This window comes from Gracilinanus agilis, chromosome 1 (assembly GCF_016433145.1).
Source record: "Gracilinanus agilis isolate LMUSP501 chromosome 1, AgileGrace, whole genome shotgun sequence".
Lineage (NCBI taxonomy): Eukaryota > Metazoa > Chordata > Mammalia > Didelphimorphia > Didelphidae > Gracilinanus > Gracilinanus agilis.
The window spans coordinates 113593970-113616207 of record NC_058130.1 but is presented as its reverse complement, the minus strand read 5'-3'; the positions used below and the strand labels follow the sequence as shown (position 1 = coordinate 113616207).

At 33.4% G+C, this 22238-nt stretch overlaps 1 protein-coding gene across 1 annotated transcript in view; it reads left to right on the top strand.

Annotated features, from left to right (window-relative positions):
- The first annotated feature begins 6299 nt into the window (after nt 1-6299).
- CCDC171 (coiled-coil domain containing 171) overlaps nt 6300-22238 on the top strand; it is a 508587-nt gene continuing 492648 nt past the window's right edge. The window contains exons 1-2 of the mRNA XM_044685358.1: nt 6300-6442; nt 13650-13788. Of these exons, the coding sequence (XP_044541293.1) occupies nt 6402-6442; nt 13650-13788 (180 nt within the window). The 5' untranslated portion in view covers nt 6300-6401. The remainder of the gene's footprint in view (nt 6443-13649; nt 13789-22238) is intronic.

Sequence of the window (22238 nt, the reverse complement as noted above, 5' to 3'; positions counted from 1 at the left end):
ATTACTCTAATTTTCTTTTCATTAGAAGTGAGATCTTTGATACTGTCAATTCGATTATCTTCTTTTTTTCTATTAGATTAGCCAGTACTTTATCTATTTTATTTTATTTTATTTTATTTTTCAGAGTACCAGTTCTTAGTCTTATTTATTAGTTCAGTAGTTCTTTTACTTTTACTTTTATTAATTTCTCCTCTAATTTTTAGGATTTCCAATTTAGTTTTTATCTGGGGATTTACAATTTGTACTTTTTCTTATTTTTTAAATTGCAAGGCCAATTCATTGATCTCCTCCTTCTCTATTTTGTTGATATAGGCACTCAAAGATATACGTTTTCCCCCGAGTATCCCGTAGATTTTGATATGTTGTCTTCTCATTGTCATTCTCTTTAATGAAGTCTGTAATTGTTTCTATGATTTCTTTTTTGACCCACCAGTTTTGATGAATTAGATTATTTAGTTTCTACTTAATTTTAAATTTCCCTTTCCATGGACCCTTTGTTAATTATAATTTTTACTGAATTATGATCTGAAAAAGTTGCATTTATTATTTCTGCTTTTCTTCATTTTTTTTTTTTGCAATATTTCTGTGCCCTAGTACAGTGATGGGCAAAGTAGGACAAGATGTGGGCCCTTGAAATGTTCTATCCAGCTGGGTGTCATTATTCCTAATCTGATGAATACAATGAGTAGGATACATTACAATGAAACTTCGAAAGAGTTGCCTTTGAGACAAAATGTAGCTCAACAAACAATTTTATAAAATATATTCCTTGAATAGTTTATTGATCTAATCATTATTCTTTTTTTAAAAATTGATTTATTTTGAACTTGACAAATGCCAACAAATCTGAACATTTCCATATACTAAGTACAGAAGGATATTATATATGAAAATTTGAATTTCACTTCATTAACTTAGTTATTTCTTTTAAAAAAGCATAAACTGAATTCAACATGTTCAGACCGAAAGCTTAGCCACTTGTCTGTTTCCCTAAACCATATTTTCTTCTTTTCTATGTATTTTAAAATGCTTTATTGATGAGCCTTTCTGACTACATTCATTATACTTTTCTCTCAAATTATTGTCCCTCCTTTGTAATAAGTTGTCATAATAATAGAAAACATCCACATATTGAAGTGCAAGTTTGAAAATGTACGTCTCATTTTGTACCTCTAATTCATTAGTTCTCTCTTAATTAAGAATTGGGGTGAGTGCTTCATCCACAGTCTTCAAGAATTGAGGGGGTGAAAGAAGGGAAGGTAGATAGGAAGGTATGAGGAAGGATGGATGGGAGAAAGGAGAGAGGAAGGTAGAGGAAGGGAAAGGAAGGCAGGGTCCCAGCCCTCGCAGGGGGAAATTGACCAGAGCCCTTTGGGGCTCAAATAAAAGATCAAAGAGCAACTTAGGGTTTAGAATAAGTAGGTTTTATTTAAATTAGAAAAGGGAAGGTCTAGGGAAAATTAGGAGGTAGATAGAAGGGGAAAAAGAGAGAGCTCAGGATCCAAGAGCCTCTGGGCTGAAGAGAGTGAGAAGGCGCCAAACTTTCTCTTTTATACTTTCTCTTACACCTCTGACAAAGGAAGTGGCAGGTGTCAGGGGAAGTTGTAGCTGGGAGCCCTGGGAGACATAGCCCCCCAGGACTTACAGCAATTTCAAATGACAAAGAACCCTGGTTGGTTATTACCTTGAATGGAAGTGTTAAGTGTTCTGAAGTTGTTTTTCTTTACAATGTTGTTATTGTCTAAATTCTTCCCATTTCAGTCTGCCTTAGTATATACAGATTTTCCCAGCATTCTTTGAATCTAGCCCTTTAGTTATTCTTATGGCATACTATTCTATTACATGCATTTATCATAATTTCTTCAACCATTCTCCAGTTCATGGGTATCTCCTTTAATATCCAGTTCTTTGCTATAATAAAAAGAGCTTCTATAAATGTTTTTATACTTGTCCTTTTTTTCTGATCCCTTTGAAGTAAAGGCATAGCATTAGTACCTCTGGATCAAAAGGTATATATAGTGTGATGACATTTTGGCCATAGGTTCAAATTGTTTTCCAGAAAGTCTGGAACAATTCACAGTTCCGCTAAAATTACACCAGCGTGACTGTCTTCTTATAGCCCTTCCAAAATTGTAATTTTCTTTTTTTGTCATATTTGTCAATCAGATGAGCATGAAATAGTCTGAGTTGTTTTAATTAGTGTTTTTATTATTAATTGTGATTTGGAACATTTTTTCATAAGATTATTGATAGCTGGCCATTCTTATTTTGAGAGGTGCCTATTCATTTCCAAAGACCACTTGTCTTTTGTTGAATGGCTCTTGTTCTTGTATATTTAAATAAATTACCTATATATCTTGGATATCAGTCCTCTTTTACAGAAACTTGTAAAGATTTTATCCTAATTGTTTGCCTTCTAATTTTCCTTCTACAGCAATTACCTCCATTGATTTTGTTTGTTCAATAATGATTTCCTTCTACTCTCTAATTTATAATTTAACCTTTTATTTGGTGCTTATTGTAGCATGAGATGGTTTTTTAAAAACATTTTTTATTTTGTTAAATTTTTCCCAATTATACTCAAAATTTTTTAGCATTTATTTTAAAACACCTTTGAGTTCCAAAATCTCTCTCTCCTACCCCTTGAGAAGACAAGAACTATGTTTCTGATTACATAAGTGAAGTAATGCAAAATGTGTTTCCATATTAGCCATGTTGCAAAAGAAAACACACACACAGTCTAAGGAGAGACAACATGTAAGCAACTACATACAGCCAAGATATATACAGAATAAACTGAAGATACTCTTAGAGAGAATGAGCAATCATTGAGGAGGCCTGAGAAAGGCTTCTTGAAAAATTATGTGATTTTATATGGTCCTAAATGAAGCCTGAGAAGTCAGGAGGTGGAAATGAAGAGGAAGAGAATTCTAGGCATAGGGAGATAGCCAGTGAAAATGCAAGGGTTTGGAAGATAGAATCTTATTTGATTTTTAATTTTTCAAAAATTTTTTTCATTTTTTTATCCAAGTATTTTTCTGCGGTACATGATTCATGCTTTTTCCCTCCTCCTTTCCCTCTCCATTCCCAGAGCCAAAAAGTAATTCTACTGGTTTATACATGTATTTTCACTCCATACCTATTTCCATATTATTCATTTTTGTAATAGAGTAATCTTTTAAAAATCACCCCCCCCACATCCAATACCCATATAAACAAATTATAAATCAAATGTTTTCCTTCTGAATTTCTAGTCCCACAGTTCTTTCTCTTGATATGATTAGCATTCTTTTTCACAAGTCCCTCGGGATTGTGCTGGGTCATTGCATTGCTACTACTGCAATAAGTTGATTTGCAAATGTTTGTCCCTTGATGTTTCAGTTTCTGTGTACAATGTTCTCCTGGTTCTGCTCATTTCCCTCCACATCAGTTCATGGAGGTCTTTCCAGCTCCTTTGAAAATCAAGCAGTTAATTGTTCCTTATTGCACATAGTATTTCATCACCGTCATATACCACAATTTGTTCAGCCATTCCCCAATAGAGAGACATCCCTTCATTTTCCAATTTTTTGCTACCACAAAGAACACGACTATAAATATTTTTGTTCAAACATTTTTAATTATTAGGAAGATAGAATCTTATGCTTAGATCAGGAAGGAGGCCAGTTTCATTGAATTGTAGAATAGATGAGAGAAGTAAGGTCTTAGACTGAAACTGTAGGAAGGTGCCAGGTTTTAAAGAGCTTTAAAAACCAAGAGAAGATTTTATATTTGATCCTGGAGATAATAGAGAGCCATTGAAGTTTATTGATTTGTATTTTAGGAAGATCATTTTGGTAGTTGAGAGGAGGCTATACAGGAATTGGGGAGGGAATAATAGTCAAGTAGACCAAACAGAAGAAGGCTATTGTAGTCCAGGTGTGAGGTGGTGAGTGCTTGAACCATGGTAGTGTGAGTCAGAGAACAGAAAGGAGTTGCATATGTGAGATGTTATAAAAATAGTCTAGGCAAAACTTGGTAAGACTGACTGGATAATAGGGTGTTAGATTGTAGATTAGAGGATGACACCAAGGTTGGGGGAATGGGAATGTGGTAGAGTCCTCTTTGATAGATTATTAGTCAAAAAACATTTACTATGGACCTGCTGTGTGCACAAATGATACTGATGAGAAAAAATATAAAAACTATTGCTAAAGATATAGAGATAGGCATGCAACTGAAGACCTAAGGGCATAGATAGAATTTTCATTGCTGCTTCAGAAGAAAGGTAGATTTGAGAAGTGACTGGCCAAATATAAAGATATTAAAAAATGGGATTGGATTTTTGGCGAATGACTTAATGTATGTAGTGGAGAATGTCTTACCACCAGTACAAATGGAAGAAAGATTCTCTATAGTCGATGAATTCCTCCTTGGTAGGTAACACTGTTAATTTTGTCAAGCCCCAGAATACTATAAGGATTCCATGGTGAAATACATGCTTACTTAAAACAGATTGATCTTATAGTCTGTATTATTCATTCAATCAACAATTATGAGCACCCTTCTATGTGCAGGTACTGCATTAAGTTCTAGGGATTTAAAAAGAGCCAAAAGACAATACCTTCCTTGGGAAGTTTACAGTCTAATGGAGGAGACAATGCATAAACAAATGTATACAAAGGAAGCTATATACAGGATAAATAGAAATAATTAAAAGAGAGAAAATACTGAAATTAAGAAGTTAGAGAAAGTTTTCTGAAGAAAGTGGGATTTAGTTGGGACTTAAAAGAAGTTAAGGACATCTATAGACCAGATGGAGTAGGGAGATCATTCCAGGTATGCGGGGCAGCCAGAGAAGATGCCTAGAGGTGAGATATGGAGTGTTTTGTTTGTGGAACATCCAGAAGGCTATTCTGAATTAAAGAATACTGTTGAGGGGGGAGAAAGGGGTGAGAAGACTGGAAAGGTAGAAGGAGGCTAGGTTACGAAGAGCTTTGAATGCTAAAGAGAACATTTTCCATTTTTTCCCCCCACTAACGGCCATAGGAAGCCACAGGAGTTTATTGAGTAAGGGGATGATACATTTTAGGCAAACTGTTTTAGTGGTTGAATGAAAAATAGATTATAGTGGGAAGAAACTTGAGTCAGGCAGTCCCACCAGCAGGTTATTGAAATATTCTAGTCAAGAGGTGTTTAGAACCTGCACTAGAATGATGGCAGTGTTAGAAGAGAGAAGGGAACATATTGGAGAGATGTTTAACGGTGAAATCCACAAACCTTGTCAACAGCTTGGATGTGGGAGGTGAGAAATAGTAAAGAATGCAGTATCTAACTCATAGATTTTGAGCTTGAGGGACTAGGAGAATGACATTCTTGAGGGTAATAAAGAAGATGAGAGGAGGAATGTTTTGGGGGAAAAATAATGAGTTCTGTTTTGAATATGATGAATTTTAGATGTCTATTGGCATCTAGTTCAAGTGTCTGAAAGGCAGTGGAGATGTGAATATGGAGGTCAGGAGCAGAGAGTTTGGGGCAGGATAAGCAGATATGAGAATCAACAAAATAGAGATGGTAATTCATCTAAGCTGGTGAGGTCACCAAGTGAAGTAGTATGGAAGGAGAAGAGAAGAGAATTGGGTGTGATGGAAGAGGATTGAGGAAAGGAGACAGATGTAGTCAGAGAGGTAGTAACAAAACTAGAAGAGAGTACTTTTGAGGAAATCTAGAAAGAAGAGAGAATCAAATTGGAGAGAATGATCAAGTGTTATAGGCTATACAGAGGGATCAAGGAGAATGAGGATTAAGAAAAGGCTCTTTTTGGATTTGGCAATTAAGAGATCATTAGTATACTTGTAAATTATCTACCTGTTTAGAATTTATTTATATTTTGTAATTTCCGAATAAGTAGTAGTTTTATTCTCCAAATGAATGATCATATGTTATTCAGATGACTCATTATTGAGGAAAGGTAGCAGAAAGAAAGGGAAAGTTTTTTCAGATTGCTCCTCTTATCCCATCTCTCTAACCCTCTCAATCTCATGGGTAAAAAGGCAGTGGAAAAGAGACAAAGAGTCATCTGTTTGAGCATTCCTTGATCTTTTTGGTCACTTGCCCTCACTGAATAAGTTGTTAATGAAAAGGATTGGTCTTTGGGAATCAAAAACCCATAGGGAAAAGAGAATTTAGGTTCTATTTATAGATCCTAAAATTAATTTATTTCAGAACCACATTATTTTTCATATTCTATTCTGTTCAGTGATAATTTATAGTTACTATTTTCATTGGGAGAAATAATATGTTGGTTTCTTACAGACTTTTGTATCTACTTGATTTCTAAAATGAAAGACATCTTGGAAGATTTTCATTATCTATAAGTGAAAAATTAAGAAAACTTCTGTGTATTAACAGACGACATCATCATGAGCATCATTCCAAGTAATATAAATGCTGAAATCCAAAGGTAATTCTTAAGTTTTTTCCTTTAATTAATACTATAATAGGAGTGGCTAAAATAAAATTTCATATTAAAAAACTTGTTTGAGATTAGGCCTGTAATTGGCTGCTTCACTTCTAACCTGGATGAGATAGGAAGACCCACTTTCCTATATCCCTCTTCTGGGGAAAAAAAGACAACAACCAGTGTTATAGACAATATTATTAAGGATGTAAAGTTTATCTTTAGAACCCTTCTAACTTCTGGCTTCCACTGTCTTCTATCAATATGCTGCCCTTTGACTATCCATTCCTCCTCACCTTTGATATATTGCTCCATTTAGGGCTAAAATTATGCCTTCCTTCATCCCTTGTCATCTGGAATCAGTACCTTGTTTTTCTTAGCAATTGTATATCTTTATTAATTGTTAGGAGATTTTTATTTCATAGAGTCTTTGAGCTGAAAGAGACCATTTAGAGCAAAAGATATCAAATGTGCCCCTGGAAGTGATCCAATATCCAATTTTTGAAAATATTCATTTATTTTTAACATGTGTTTAAAATTTTTTGTGTTCCAAATTCCCTTCTGGCCTCTTTACCAGCCATTGAGAAAGCAAGCAATATGTCGCTTATTCATGTGAAGTCACATAAAACAGTTGCAAAAAAAAAAGCAAGGAAAAGATAGTGAAAAACATTTCTATCAAACTGAACTCAAGTCATCAATTCTCTTTTTGGAGGTGGATAACATTTTTCAGCATGGTTCCTTTGTAATTGTTTTGGATTATTGTATTTATTAGTGTAACTAAACCTTTCACAGTTGATACAACCCAATAAACATTTATTAAACACCCACTATGTGCCAGGCACTGTGCTAAGTCCTGGGGATACAATTAGTAAAGACAGCTCTTCCTTTCAGTGAGCTTACAGTTTAAAGCGGGAGATAACACACACTAGGAGATGGAAAAAGGGGAGGGGAAAGGGAAAGGGAGAGAGACAGAGAGAGCTAGGGAGGGTCAGGGAAGCTAAGATATGCTGGAAGTCCAGTTTCTGTCCTCTATAAAGGAGGGCATTTGGGAGGAGTTTGGTAATTCTCCCTCCCATCCAGAGGAGAGAGTATTTTGAGGGAGGTGGCATCAATCAAAGCTTGAGTAGTTTACCTGGTAGTGAGTTTAGAAGAGATAAAACTTATCCTGAGAGTACCACCTTTTTCCAAGGAATTGAAGCTAAATAGAACTGCAGATGCTAAGTAGAGGGTTTAAATCAGATAAAAAATATTTAATAAACAAAAATATGATAGAACATGGGTGTAGTTTTTTAAGTCATTATAGGGCTACAAGGATCCTTATATATGGTTTAGTGGCTCCTATTTCTATTTGAGTTTGACACTGTTGATTGAGAGTATTGAGTTCAATTTCTTTATTTTATAGGTAAGGAAATTGAATTCCAGAGAGATTAAGAACTTATTAAAAATCACACAAGCTCTTGCAGGAAATGGGGTCTCAACCCAGTCTTTCTGACTCCTATTCTTTTAAAAAAATTTTATTTTCCCAATTACATGTAATAATAATTTTAAACATATGTTTTCTAAAATTTTAGTATCCAAATTTTCTCCCACCCCCCTTCTAGCATTTTTTGATTCAGGTTATACATGTATGATTATGAAAAGCATATTTCCATATTGATCAAGTTGTGAGAGAATACTCAAATAAAACCAAAACCCCAAAATAAAAACACACACAAAAGTATGCTTTAATCTGCTTTCAGACTCCATCAGTTTCTTTCTCTGGAAGTAGCATTCTTATCATAAGTCTTTCAGAACTGGCTTAGATCATTGTGTTGCTGAGAATACTGTTCATATCTCATGTCCATTTATCAGTTGGGGGATGACCCTTATTCTTATACATTTGATGTTAAATATATTCTTATACTCTATATTTTTTAGATATGAGACCTCTATCCAAGAGACTGTCTATAAATTGCATACTTTTCCCCCCAATTTTTTGCTTTCCTTCTAATCTTGGCTACATTAGTTTTATTTGTACAGAAATTTTAAAATTTAGTATAATAAAAATTATCTATTTTAGATATGAATTCCTTTTCTATCCATAAATCTGATAGGGATTATGTTCCATATTCTAATTTGCTTATGATAACTTCTTTTATGTCTAGGTCATGTATTCATTTTGATCTTATCTTAGTGAATTACATAAGATATTGATCTATACCTAGTTTCTGCCAAACTCTTTCTAGTTGTTCCAACAATTTTAACCAAATATTGATTTTTTTATCCCAATAACCCTGATTGTTACTTTTGTCAAAATACAAGGTCACTATAATCTTGTATTACTGTTTGTTGTATGTCTTTTCTGTTCCATGAATCTGCTTTTCTATTTCTTAGCTGGTACCAGACAGTTTTGATAATTACTGCTTTATAATATAGTTTAAAAACTGGTACTATTAGATCTCATTTCTTTACACAATTTCTTATAAATTAATTTAATATTCTTAATTTTTATTCAACCAAATGAATTATTATAATTTTTTCCTAACTCAATAAATTTTTTTGTTATTTAATTGGAATGGCACTGAATAAATAGTTTAGGTAGAATTGTCATTTTAATTAAATTTGCTTTGTCAACTCAAACAATTACTATTTATCCAATTACTTACATCTGACTATTTGTTTAAAGAGTATTTTATAAATGTGTGGTTCCTAGGTTTGTTTTGGCAGGTATACTCCCAGGTATTTTATTCCATCTATGGTTATTGTTTCTCTAATTCTCTAAGAATTCTTATCCTTGTTTTGTAGGGGAGGATGAAGTTGAGACTTAGAAGAGGGTAAATGATTTGTTAGAGGCGAGACGTGTACTGAAGTCTCTTCTGACTTTTAAGTTCTCTTCTTCATATCAAGCTACACTATTTTTACTTTTACATATATTAATTTATAGTTAGGGAGACATCAGTGACTTATGATAAACAATTTTTACAGGTGTATTTACAAAGATAAACTTCTTAATTCAAATGAATCTGTTAATGTATTTAAGAGATATGTTTTATTAGATTTATATCTCCCTTTGTCTTTTTCTTGGCTGCCTCTTCCTCAGTATCAAAGAAGTTTCTATGGCCTTTAAGGCCCCTCCCACTTTTAAATTTATGGTCCATGATTCTTTTCTTCTTCTTCTTCTTCATCATCATCATCATCATCATCATCATCATCATTATTTACAAATTACATGTAATAACAAATTTCCACATAAGTTTTCTGAGGTTATATGATCCATATTGTTTCCTTCCTTTCTTTCCTCCCCCACCCCAGGGCTGGCAAGCAATTCATTCTGGGTTTTACATGTATTATGATCCAATCATTCTAAGTACTTTTAATGTTAACCTTTTCAAATCTATTAATTCATTCCTTTCAGAAATAATTAAGTCCAATGCTTTTCAGAGACATGTTGAAGTTCTTTGAGGTCAATGACCATTATTCTTTTTTGTCTTTGTATCTTTAGCATCTAACATGGTACCTCTTACGTAGTTGATGCTTAATAAGTAAATATTAGTTGGCTTTCATATTCAAAATTATGTTGAGGGGTTTGGAATATATGGCCTGTAAGGGACATCCCTTCTAGCACGATCACTATAATCTTATGTAACATTACTAAAAAATAGACAAATCATGGTTTCTTAGTGACCTTCTTCCTTTCTGTAGATAATTATCTACTAATTACCACCTTAGAAAGCGAATTACATTCTCTATGTTTCTTTGTCTTTTAGATATTCTTAATGTGAGGATAATTCCGTATGAGCCCCTAAAGCTCTAATATATCTCAACTTGATATGAGCTAACCTTATTTTTCCTAATATTGATCCCTAAACTCTCTTGTTCAGAACTTCTTTCTTTCCTTGCTAGTTGTTTTTCGACTTTTAATGTTAAAATTTAAAGGGTTATATGAATGTTACTTTTATTTCTTGGAAAATTTTGATTTATAACATAGTTCTATTTTAATATAGTTTGCTTTATAAAAATAAGTGTTTTGCCTTTTGATTTGCTTTAATTTACCAGGTGTAGGAGAACATCATATACAGTAACTGCAATATTATGGAAGGTTCAAATTTGATAGACTTTGCTACTAATAGCAATATAATGATCTAGGACAATTCTGAGGACTTATAAAAAATAATGCCATCCTCCTCCAGAGAAAGACCTATTTGAGTAGAAATGCAGATGAAAACATAACTTATCACTTGTTTATTTGTGTATATGTTTTGAGGTTTTTGGTTTTATAAGATTATTTGCTTAAAAAATGAATAATATGGAAATTTGTTTTGTGTGATAATACATGTATAACCCAGATTGAATAGCTTGTCAGTTCTGAGAGTGGGTAGGGAAGAAAGGAGGGCTGGATCATATATCTTTAGAAAACTTATGTGGATTTTTGTGGCTATTTCTTGGAAATGGAAAATATGTGGATATTTCATGGAAATGGAAAATATGTAGATATTTCATCTGTATTAAAATAAAAAAATATTACCAGGTTTGCTTCTCAAATGTTTCCAAATATAACATGTAACATCTATATCAGATGATTTACTGTCTCAGGGAGCAGGGCAGGGTTGAAAAGGGTAGAGAATTTGGAACTTAAAATTGAAAACAAAACAAATGTTTTAAAAGTTTATGAATATAAATATTTGAATATTTGTAGTTTGAAAAGCACTACTCTGAACTACTGAGGACACAAGTGGATTGTTATTGTTATCAAAACATTAAGTTGTTTAAAATTTTTTAAGGTTTTATTTCATCTGTATTAAAAGCTTTCTTTTAAATTTAAACTTGGTTATGCTCTTTACAAATAATGCTACTTAAAAATAATCCAACTGTGTCATAGATAAATGGATATCAGACTTTCAGTAGATTACTAAAATGCTAATCTGTGCATTTTAAAAAATAACATTTAAAAATTATATTTCCACATAGCAGGGGGAAATGCAAGAATAATTTTGATAGCCTTACCTCAGTTTAGTCAGTGTTTAATCAGTTTATTGTGATTTAATAAGCATAAGAGTTTTTTAGTGAGTTAAGTAGAAATATGATTTAGTTATTATTGTAGGAATAAGAGTAATGTATTAATCAATTAACTACTATGTATTGCTTGATTATATTACTTTAATTTGACATATAAGATAGATTTATAGTTTATTATACTTAATTAGGCTTTCCAATGTTAGACACTTGCTGTATTAGCACCCCTACATAGACAAGTGCCCGTGCGCGTGCACACACATACACGCACACACACACACACACACACACACACGATTAATTTTGAGAGAACTAAACTTGAATACTCACAGTTGCCTTGTCATAAATATCCCTGGGACATACCATAGTCCCAGAATATTGCTGACAATATTCTGAAAATATTGAATTGAAAATTCAAAGCCCAAAATACTGATAAAAAGTTACTGATAGGGGGCGGCTGGGTAGCTCAGTGGATTGAGAGCCAGGCCTAGAGACAGGAGGTCCTAGGTTCAAACCCGGCCTCAGCCACTTCCCAGCTGTGTGACCCTGGGCAAGTCACTTGACCCCCATTGCCTACCCTTACCAATCTTCCACCTATGAGACAATGCACCAAAGTACAAGGGTTAAAAAAAAAAAAGGTACTGATGGTTGATGGCCTGGGTACAGTCTGCTGACAAAATGCTAATAGTTGATGGACATGTTCTGTAGCTAATCCTAAGAGTCCCTTCTGAAAATGACCAACCATGTAATGTCTTATTCTATTTTTAGTCATCTCCCAGAGTCTATAAAAGGGACTTGTGAACAAACAGAGAGATTCTTGACATTGAGGAATGTCTTCAAAATTTTTTGCTAAAATTTTTTATTGATATAAAATATATTATTAAATACCAATATTATATAACATAATACTACAACATTGTGAATTATAATACTAATATGCCATATACTTATATATTACAACATATCACATATAAAATATTTTATGTAAAATGTGTTTTATAATTTTATAGGGTTTTGAATATCAATTTTTGTTATAACAAATTTATGCTCTCTGAGGCTATTGAAAGGTTTATTATCCCTATGTTAAGTAGCCTTATATTGGTATTTATTGGGGATTCAGTTATATACTTTCTGTAATTTTTTCTTGTCTCTTGTTATTAGATTCCCAAATAGATGGCAGGATTCTGGAATACAGTGATCATTTTTTACATTTTTTTAATCACCTAATAAAGTATTAGGCATGGTTGTGTGGTAAATACTTATTGAATGAATAAAGATAAATTCTTGCAATAGATAGTGTCATCACTATAAATTTGTGTGTGATAAAGATAGCAGAAGTATTTTTGTAAACCTCAAAGTGCTAAAGAAATGAGTTACATTTATCATCACATCAATAAGTTTACTCTCGTTAATTGTACATTTGCTAGTATACTCCGATGTTTATAATGGGCAATATAGAATTTCCCTATGTGAATACCTGTACTATCATTATGTACATTTGAGTTTGCTAGACAAATACAGAAAAAGTTGATATTTTATAATTGATGCTACATCTGAAATTACTAAGAATTTTAATATAATGGATGGAGTACCATGGCAATCACCACTTTATGATTTTACTGTTGTGTCAAGGAGGGAAGAGGGGAGTGAGGGAAGCTGTATTGATTTTAGGGTTCTGAAGACAAATTGGATTTTCCATTTTATATGGCAAAGCTATAACATTTTGAGTACTGAAAATGAATATATAAAATAAATATAAAAATTATGCAGTGTTGGGTTTGCTCAAAGAATAATTTAGTAAATGGGAGATCCCCTCAAGGGAGAAATCATTTCTGAAAATGATGATGTCCATTCTGGAATCTAGAAGTTTGAAATGCCATTAGTGTACTCTTGGAAACCATTCTTCATTTAAAGAAATTTATAATAGTGGAGCTGGGGTTATTTTGCTCTGAGAAGATTAAGAAGATGTGAAGAGTTTAAGAGAAGTGGCCAAAGCTAGAGATGTTTTATACTACCCATGTAAAGCCTGTTTGTTTCCTAGGTAGCTACTATTTTCCCTATCTCATACTGCAGACATTTGCTTTCTCTTATTAAATATTTCTTCATTTTATGTGATGAAATGCTATTATTTTAAATTAAATGTGTGACTCAGGCCAATGTAACAAAACTTTTGAGAAGTTTAAATACCATAATTATATTTTATAATTTCATTTAATAGGTTAAAGAATACTGCTATTGATTTAAAAGAAATGCATAGAAGCAATGAGTCAGATTTGGATTTCATTACAGATCTGAGAAAGAAACTCCATCGAGCAAAAAAAGAAAAATTAGACTTGACAACTAACCACAATGCCCAGGTAGGTTTTATACATTGGGTGAGTAGTCAAAGAAAAATTTGGTATGGAAATGGGAAGAACATATGGAATTAGTTGCTCTAATGAAAAGAATTTCTTAAAGTGATGGTGTGAAGTTTACAGATTCATTAAATTTGAAGCTAAGATTTGATTTATCAATGTATTTATTATATATTATATTAGTTTTCTACTCTCCTTTAAATATTTGTAGAAATAGTATTCTATTTTTTTGAAAGAAAAATCGAATGGGGAAAATGAAAGATTTTTTTTAGACATGTATTAATATTTATTTTCTAGAAAAGTTAACATGGTTACATAATTTGTGCTCTTACTTTCCCCTAAACCCCCAAAATCCCCTCCCACCCCCATGGCTGATGCGTATTTCCACTGGTTTTAACATGTGTCATTGATCAAGACCTATTTCCAAATTGTTGATAGTCACATTGGAGTGGTAGTTTCGAGTCTACATCCCCAATCATGTCCATCTCAACCCATGTGTTCAAACAGTTGTTTTTCTTCTGTTTCCACTCCTGCAGTTCTTCCTCTGAATGTGGGTAGCGTTCTTTTCCATAAGTCCCTCAGAATTGTTCTTGGTCATTGCATTGCTGCTAGTACAGAAGTCTATTACAATCTATTTTACCACAGTGTATTGGTCTCTGTGTACAATGTTCTTCTGGCTCTGTTCCTTTCACTCTGCATCAATTCCTAGAGGTTTTTCCAGTTCACATGGAATTCCTCCAGTTTATTATTCCTTTGAGCACAATTCCATCACCAGCATATACCACAATTTGTTCAGCCATTCCCCAATTGAAGGACATACCCTCATTTTCCAGTTTTTTGCCACCACAAAAAGTGCAGCTATAAATATTTTTGTACAAGTCTGTTTATCCATGATCTCTTTGGGGTACAATCCCAACAATGGTATGGCTGGATCAAAGGGCAGGCATTCTTTTATAGCCCTTTGAGCATAGTTTCAAATTGCCATCCAGAATGGTTGGATCAGTTCACAACTCCACCAGCAATGCATTAATGTCCCAGTTGTGCCACATGCCCTCCAGCATTCATTACTCTCCCCTTCTATTATTTTCACCAGTCTGCTAGGTGTGAGGTGATACCTCAGAGTTGTTTTGATTTGCATTTCTCTAATTATTAGAGATTTAGAACACTTTCTCATGTGCTTATTGATACTTTTGATTTCTTTATCTGAAAATTGCCTATTCATGTCTCTTGCCCATTTATCAATTGGGGAATGGCTTGATTTTTTTATACAATTGGTTTAACTCCTTGTATATTTGAGTAATAAGACCCCTGTCAGAGTTTTTTGTTATAAAAGATTTTTTCCCAATTTGTTGTTTCCCTTCTGATTTTGGCTACATTGTTTTTGTTTGTACAAAAGTTTTTTAGTTTGATATAATCAAAATAATTTATTTTATATTTTGTAATTTTCTCTAACTCTTGCTTGGTTTTAAAATCTTTCCTTTCCCAGAGATCTGACAAGTATACTATTCTGTGTTCACTTAACTTATTTATAGTTTCCCGCTTTATATTCAAGTCATTCACCCATTCTGAATTTATCTTGATGTAGGGTGTGAGATGTTGATCTAAACCTAATCTCTTCCATATTGTTTCTAAATTTCCCAACAGTTTTTGTCAAATAGTGGATTTTTGTCCTAAAATTGTGTAAATTCTATTTACACATGTTATTTTTTTTATATACATAGTTAGTGTTGACCATGTGAATTCCATTCCTTCAGTTAATGTGCATATTCTTTTGGTTTTACTTTTTTCACTTTATCTTAGTAGAGGTCAATTTAAATGTATTTCTTTATATTCTTCATATTTGTCTTTTTTAACTTGATTATTTTTATGGTTCAGTAATCTCCTTACTTGCATTATTAATTTCCTAGCTTCCTTCAAAACTTGGAAGTCTGTCCTATTGCTCCTAGTTAGTAGTGACCTCCAAACTGAAATTACTTTAATATATATTTTGTATTTAACTTTCTGTGCACATGATGTTAACTTCTGGTAGGGCATGAATTCCTTGAAGGCAAGGAATGTTTGATTTTTGCCTTTGTGTCTTGGGTATCTGGCATGTACTAGGCACTTGATAAAGGCTTATTGATTGAATCCATAGCGAAATCTTGACACTTTTCATCCTTATGACCTTGGATGAGTGGCTTAACCTTTTTGGGCCTCCTGTTTCTCATCTATAAGTTGAAGAAGTTAGATTGGACGTTGTCAAAGATCCATCATTCTAAATAATATTGTCATGCTCTTCCTTTCCGAAGCCTCTTTGATTAGAGAGGTCCAATCTCTCTGGACAAGAGACCAGTCTTCTGGACACCGGGAGTCACCACTAGGGAGATGTTTAGTGTAAATGTGTGTGTGTGCATACACACACTCTTTTCCACTTGGCCATGCCTAGGTCATTTATGCTTTACCATTCAAGAGGTGTTTTCACAGAAAAACAAAAAATTTGTCTCCACTCTTCTTCACTCAGGCAGGAGAAAGAAGTTCATAATATCAGTCTTAATGATCAAACTTTTCTTTTTTTCCTTTAGAATCCAAAGGTTGTCTTGGAGTACCAAAAAAGGGTTCAGATTAATTTTAAATTTCCATTGTAAGGGTTAAATTGGAGTTTTAACTAAATAAGAGAGTTATAAATTCAATGTTGTGGTTGCTGAATTCAAAATATTATCCTTACGCCAGAAAAAACTGTTAGCAGCTTTTATTTATAACGAGGAAGAGAAAGAGTTGAAGTATGAAATGTAGGAGAGAAAGAGGTAAAGAGTTGCCTAGCCCACCCTAAGTACTGATTAAATGAAATTCAGCTCACACCCCAACAAGTTCCTATCTCCACATGGAAGTCTCAGTCACTCATCCACAAACCCATGCAGGATCCAAGGAAAAGAGTCTCTCCTCAGAACTCATGCTAAAAGGAGTGCCCTACTGAATCACCAATGAGCAGAGAGGGGTCTCCTCACCAAGCCAACAAGGCAGGAATCTCTCTAAGCCAGAAGTTAGGGTGGTGTCTTCAGCCAGGGTTCTACCAATGCAGACTCCTCCAAAGCCAAAGCAGGAATATTTGCATCCAATCTCTCCAGAAACTAGGAAAGGAATGGCTGGAACCAATCTCTCCAAATGCCAGTAAGGGAATGCATGCTAAACCCTGTCTGTCTCTTTTTATACCCCTTGTTACTTCCTGTCTCTCCTTCTTCACAAAAACCAATGGCAGTCTTTCAATTTGCCTAGCACTGCCCAAGGGGGAGGGAGCAGTGGCCTTTGGAGTTGTCACTTATTCTAGTAAGTGACTTGTGAACTCTCATACTTAATGGTAAGTACTTTAAGTTCTTGATTTGATTAGCTAAAACTAGATTAGGGGAGAGTTAATCCTAGCTTCACAGTCCCCCCTAGTCTTTGGGAGACTAGTCTCCTCAATGAATCATTTACCATAACGAGCTTATATTTCTGAAGATCTTCTAGTTAAGGGTGCATACAATATTGCACTTTCTAAGAGAAAACTATAGTAGTTGGAGATAAGAGGGAAATGAGAGAGAGAGCAAAACTAATGATTGGTAGACCCATTGACAAAAAGCCAATTAGGGAGCAATCCCCTTTGGCATAAGAGTTACATTCAGAATAAATGTGTTCAACCCTCTTCAGTTCACTTAATATATCCCAAAGTTCCTTCTGGATCTTCTGATGCAGAGTAGGTTTCTTTTAGATTTCTTTATGGCACCTTCTAGAAACAGTTCATTTTCTTGATTCTGGGAGTTAATGATCTTTTCCAGAATTTTTTTCTCAAAAAATTTTTTTTAAGTCTAGGTTTTATGAAAATTTTACACCATACACATAATTTTGAAAATAATAAAAGATTATCTTTTAAGATATCCTAGAGAAATTAAGATATTCAATAATTAGAAATTCATCAAGGATGATATTAAAACTCAGAAAAGGTAACTGAGAACATAATTCCTGAACTATATTCCTTTTTCATCTTTTAGAGAATAGTCATTAAAATCTTATCGAGGATTTCAATGAAAATAAGAAAAGAGAACAGGTAGTGTCATATAAACTCTTCTCATCATTGATTGTAAGGTGCTTAGAATATGAAATTATACTCTACTGATAATAACAAAAACATTTGGGTAGGTAAATTAAATGTTGTCTTAAAGGCTCATTTTTCAACAACAAATCTCATTTGTTTGTTAAATTATATAAGATTCTTTTTCAGTGACTTTTAGTTGTTAAGTGATGCACAGAGGTAAGAAACTTCTAGGTTAAGATGTATGCAATGCTCCTGGTGGATCATAAAGTTTGAGCTGGAAGAGACCTTATTGGTTCCCTATTCTAAATTCCTTATCTTGTAGATGAGGAAATTATGGAGCTATGATATAGAGAACTTAAATCGTACAAATAGTAAGTAGAAGAGTTGAGATTTGTCTTGGGTCTTCTGAGTCCAAACTCATTGTTCTTTCCACTGTATCATGTTGAACCTCATGTTTGTCCAAAGTTCAGGTGGAATAGGCATTTGCCATAAATGGTGATATCCTCCAGATATTTCTTTTTATAGGTTATGTTTTTTGTATCAAGTTCCAGAACATAACATGTTTTCTTCAGGAAAGAAATGCTCTCAAGAAATGACAGAAGGAATATTATATGTTTTTTTCTAATGCAGAGTTACTTCATGTTAAAGAAATATATATGATTTTGGAGGATGTAGATTGACTCTCAAAAGAACCATTTATATATATTGGATCTTCTAGATCACATTAATGTAAGTGGAGCTCTAAAGACAGCACCTTTTTAGTTCAGCTTCAAAACTGGGGCAAAACGCTGTACTGGCAAGTCAAAGAACATTTAACAAGGAAGGAATTTTCCTTTGCCCTAACACAGGAAGAATATGCATTAAGGCTACAGCAACATGTAGCTTCTCTGGACTTAGCCCCACTTATCTCCATCTAGAAACTGTACGTCATCAGGTATGATGACTCACCAGCTCTGAGAGGTCTCTATTTCACATGCCAGGTCATTTTCATGGATCAGGGAAGCTGAGACCAGTCAGGTTCTGTGGGGGAAAAGAAGCTGTGTCGGGGAAGTCAGGAAAGCTGACACTAATTCTATCACAGCATTACTAATAATATTGACTTTGTTGGTTAATAAAACTTAATTTATAATGACTCCACATAGTTTTTAAATATGAATATACAAATTAAAGCAGAAGACAAGAAAGCATATGCTTTAGAGACTTAATAAGACTTAAAAGACTTAAAAGACTTTAGAGACTTAAAAGCAGCCTTGCTGAGTATGACTTTAAATAACTTGAAAACATCTCTTCTAGAGACTGCAATTTAAATTGCAATATTACCCTTGAAGTGTGATTAATATGGTTATTAAATTTTTATAAACTGGTTTAAAAAGTAATATTAATGGTACAGAAATAGTATGTAAAAATTTAATTAAAACCACAAAAACATGCAAGTAAAATTTATGAAGTACATTAAACAATCCTCAATTTATATTCTTTGTATTTTTGAGGAATACATAGTGCTTTAATACTAGGTAGCAGATGTACCTCAGAATAATTTAAATTTATGTATATTTGTAGATTTTATAATGATTTAAACAGCCTGAATTTTTTAGAGGAAGCAAAGCCTCTTAATTTCTTTATCATATTTTAAAAGTAGGCTCATTAGCTATTAGAATTAGTTTACCACATTAACATTTTTATGATCAGATGTTAAATTAATATTTTCTTTCTTTTTAATGAGGTACCAGTATTCTTTTTTGAAAATTCACTTTTTATTTTCAAAAAAGATGAGCCTTTTCTCTCATTTCCTTCACTACATACTGTGGAGAAAGCAAGAAAAACAAAATTGTAGGTACAAAATTTCTCATTGATGTGTCTAAAAAATTATTTTTGTCTGAGATCATCATGTTTTATCATGAGTCTTGAAGAATTGTGGTTGATTATTGTGTTTTTTAAAGAGTTTTATAGAAATCTATACACTCTTTTTTAAAATTTTAATGAGCTAAGTTCTCCCTTCCTACCCTACCACCCTAAAAATCCTTCCCCTCATTGAGAACACAAGAAAACCAAAACCATTACAAACAATATATGATCTATCATAATACATTTCCACATTGTCCTTGTCCTCAAACATATTTGTGTTATCCTGTATTCTGAGTCATTCACCTCTCTATCAGGAGATGGGTAGCATATTTTATCAATTAGTACTCTGGAATCCTCATTGGTCATTATGCTGATATGAGTTCAGCTCAGTAATATTCAGTTACATTTAGGTACTGTAACTTGTTCATATCTCTTCAGATTCCTATTCTTTGCTATTTCAAAAAAGAGCTACCTATATTTTAATATGTCTTTAGAATTTGTTTTGCTTCAAACTAAACCCTTCCTTAGTCCATACTTGTTCAATTCTCCTTCCCTGCTTTTCCCTTTCTCTTCTGTTGAGTGAAACGTATGTCTGTACCCAACTATGTGTGTGCATGTAATTCTTTTTTTAACTAGTTCAGATGCAACCAAGAGTCAAGTGTCATCTGCTCTCCTATACCCTTTCCTCCTGTTTTGTTCAGATGTCTTCTTATGTACCTTGATTATATGAGATAATTTCCCCATACCTTCCTTTCTTTCCCCTTCCTCCCTGTTATATTCCTCTTCTTCTCTCTTTCCTTTTTTCCCTTAAGATCATCAAGATAGAACAGAACCACTCCCATTCCTTATCTAACTGGATTTTCTCTGTGAGCCTGATAATAATAAAGTTCAGAGAGGACACATATATCCTCTCATATTTGAATGTAAGCAGTTTGTTTTTCATGTTTACTTTTTTAGGTTTCTCTTATGTTTGAACTTCAAAATTTCTTTATAGCTTTGGCCTTTTCATCAGGAATACTTGCCATTTAGCTTAGACTCAACCACACTTCTGGAGGGAAGTTGGCTCTATTGTTGTTCTCCTGGTGTATTCAGTATTGAGTTATTCTAGGAAGACAGGGTCAGGCTGGGGATCTTTGATCTGTGAGTTTTCAGTGCACTCAGAGTGGTCTGATCCAGGGTAAAATCTGATTGCTGTCTTTTGGTCCTACAAGTTTCTGACCTGTCTTTGGATCTGAGCAAAAGTAGAATGCTGCAGAACTTCACCCTGTCCTCTTGCTAGAAAACTTTGTTGGCTCAGAGTAGCAGAATTCTAGGTTCCCATTTCTCCTGGGATTTATGGCTGGTCATTCTTCTGCAGAGTGGTCTATATGCTTGGAAGTGAGACTCTGCTTTGGGCCTAACGTGGGAGCTATGTTGCTATTGCTGCTGCTTTCTGAACTTACTCATTTCTTCATACATAGTCTAAGACTTCTCTACCTTCTTTTTCCTTTGGTAGATACATTTTCTCACTCTACCCTGGATCTGGGTTATGCATATCGATTAATTTTTTTTAAAATAAAGTTTTCTTATTGCTTTTCATTTTCTATGCTATATTTTCCTGCTATGTCCCAAATTACCTTTTAATTAAGGAAAACAGTTGAATAAAGCCTGTGAACATGTGGCTGGTAGCAACAATCACATCTATTGTTTCTACATTGTTTTCTTTAGTGCCATTTGTATTTCCTTTGTAGGACTTAAGGAACTGTGATGTTAGCATTCATGTGTTGTGGTTCTATCTTTGATGTGTAAGAGGGAAAAAGGGTTTTTTTGGTTGGATATTAATGTTTAAAGGTGTGGTCGCCAAGAATTGAATAAAACTCAATTCTAAAGTGATTTTAGTAATTTATTTACAAAATATAAGAGAGAGTGGAAGTAGAGAGATGAGAAGAGGGTAGAGTAAGAGATATAACTTAAAGAACTAGACTATGTTCTCAATCCCTGGCTTTACTCCAGCAAGGCTCCAGAGGTCCCAGCCAGAGAGCCTAAAAGTCAATTTTTAATTGACCTTTTTATTATTTATTATTATTTATTAATTACATTAATTATTTTATTTATATTTATTTATTATAATACAATATCATTATATAAATTATTATTATTTATTAATTAATAATAAATAAACCAATAAAATAAACAAACAAATAAATAATAAATAAACAAGGGGTTTAACCATGAGGGCTTCTCCCAAAACCAATAAAATAAACAAACAAATAAGTAATAAATAAACAAGGGGTTTAACCAGGAGGGCTTCTCCCAATCAAGGGCTTCTCCCAAGCATATGGGAGGCTAATGTAGTTAGACTTCTTCACTCGCCTCATGTAGTTCTAAGGGAAAGATTTAAGAACAGTCTCACCAAGTCCAAGGTCCCAGCCAGAGCTCATTCAGGTCCAGTCCCAGGCCAAAGAGAGCTGAACTCATTGAACTGAATTGAACTAACTGGAAGTTGTCATTCTCTCTCTTTTTTTTTAAACATTTATTAATATTCATTTTTAATATGGTTACATGATTCATGCTCCTACTT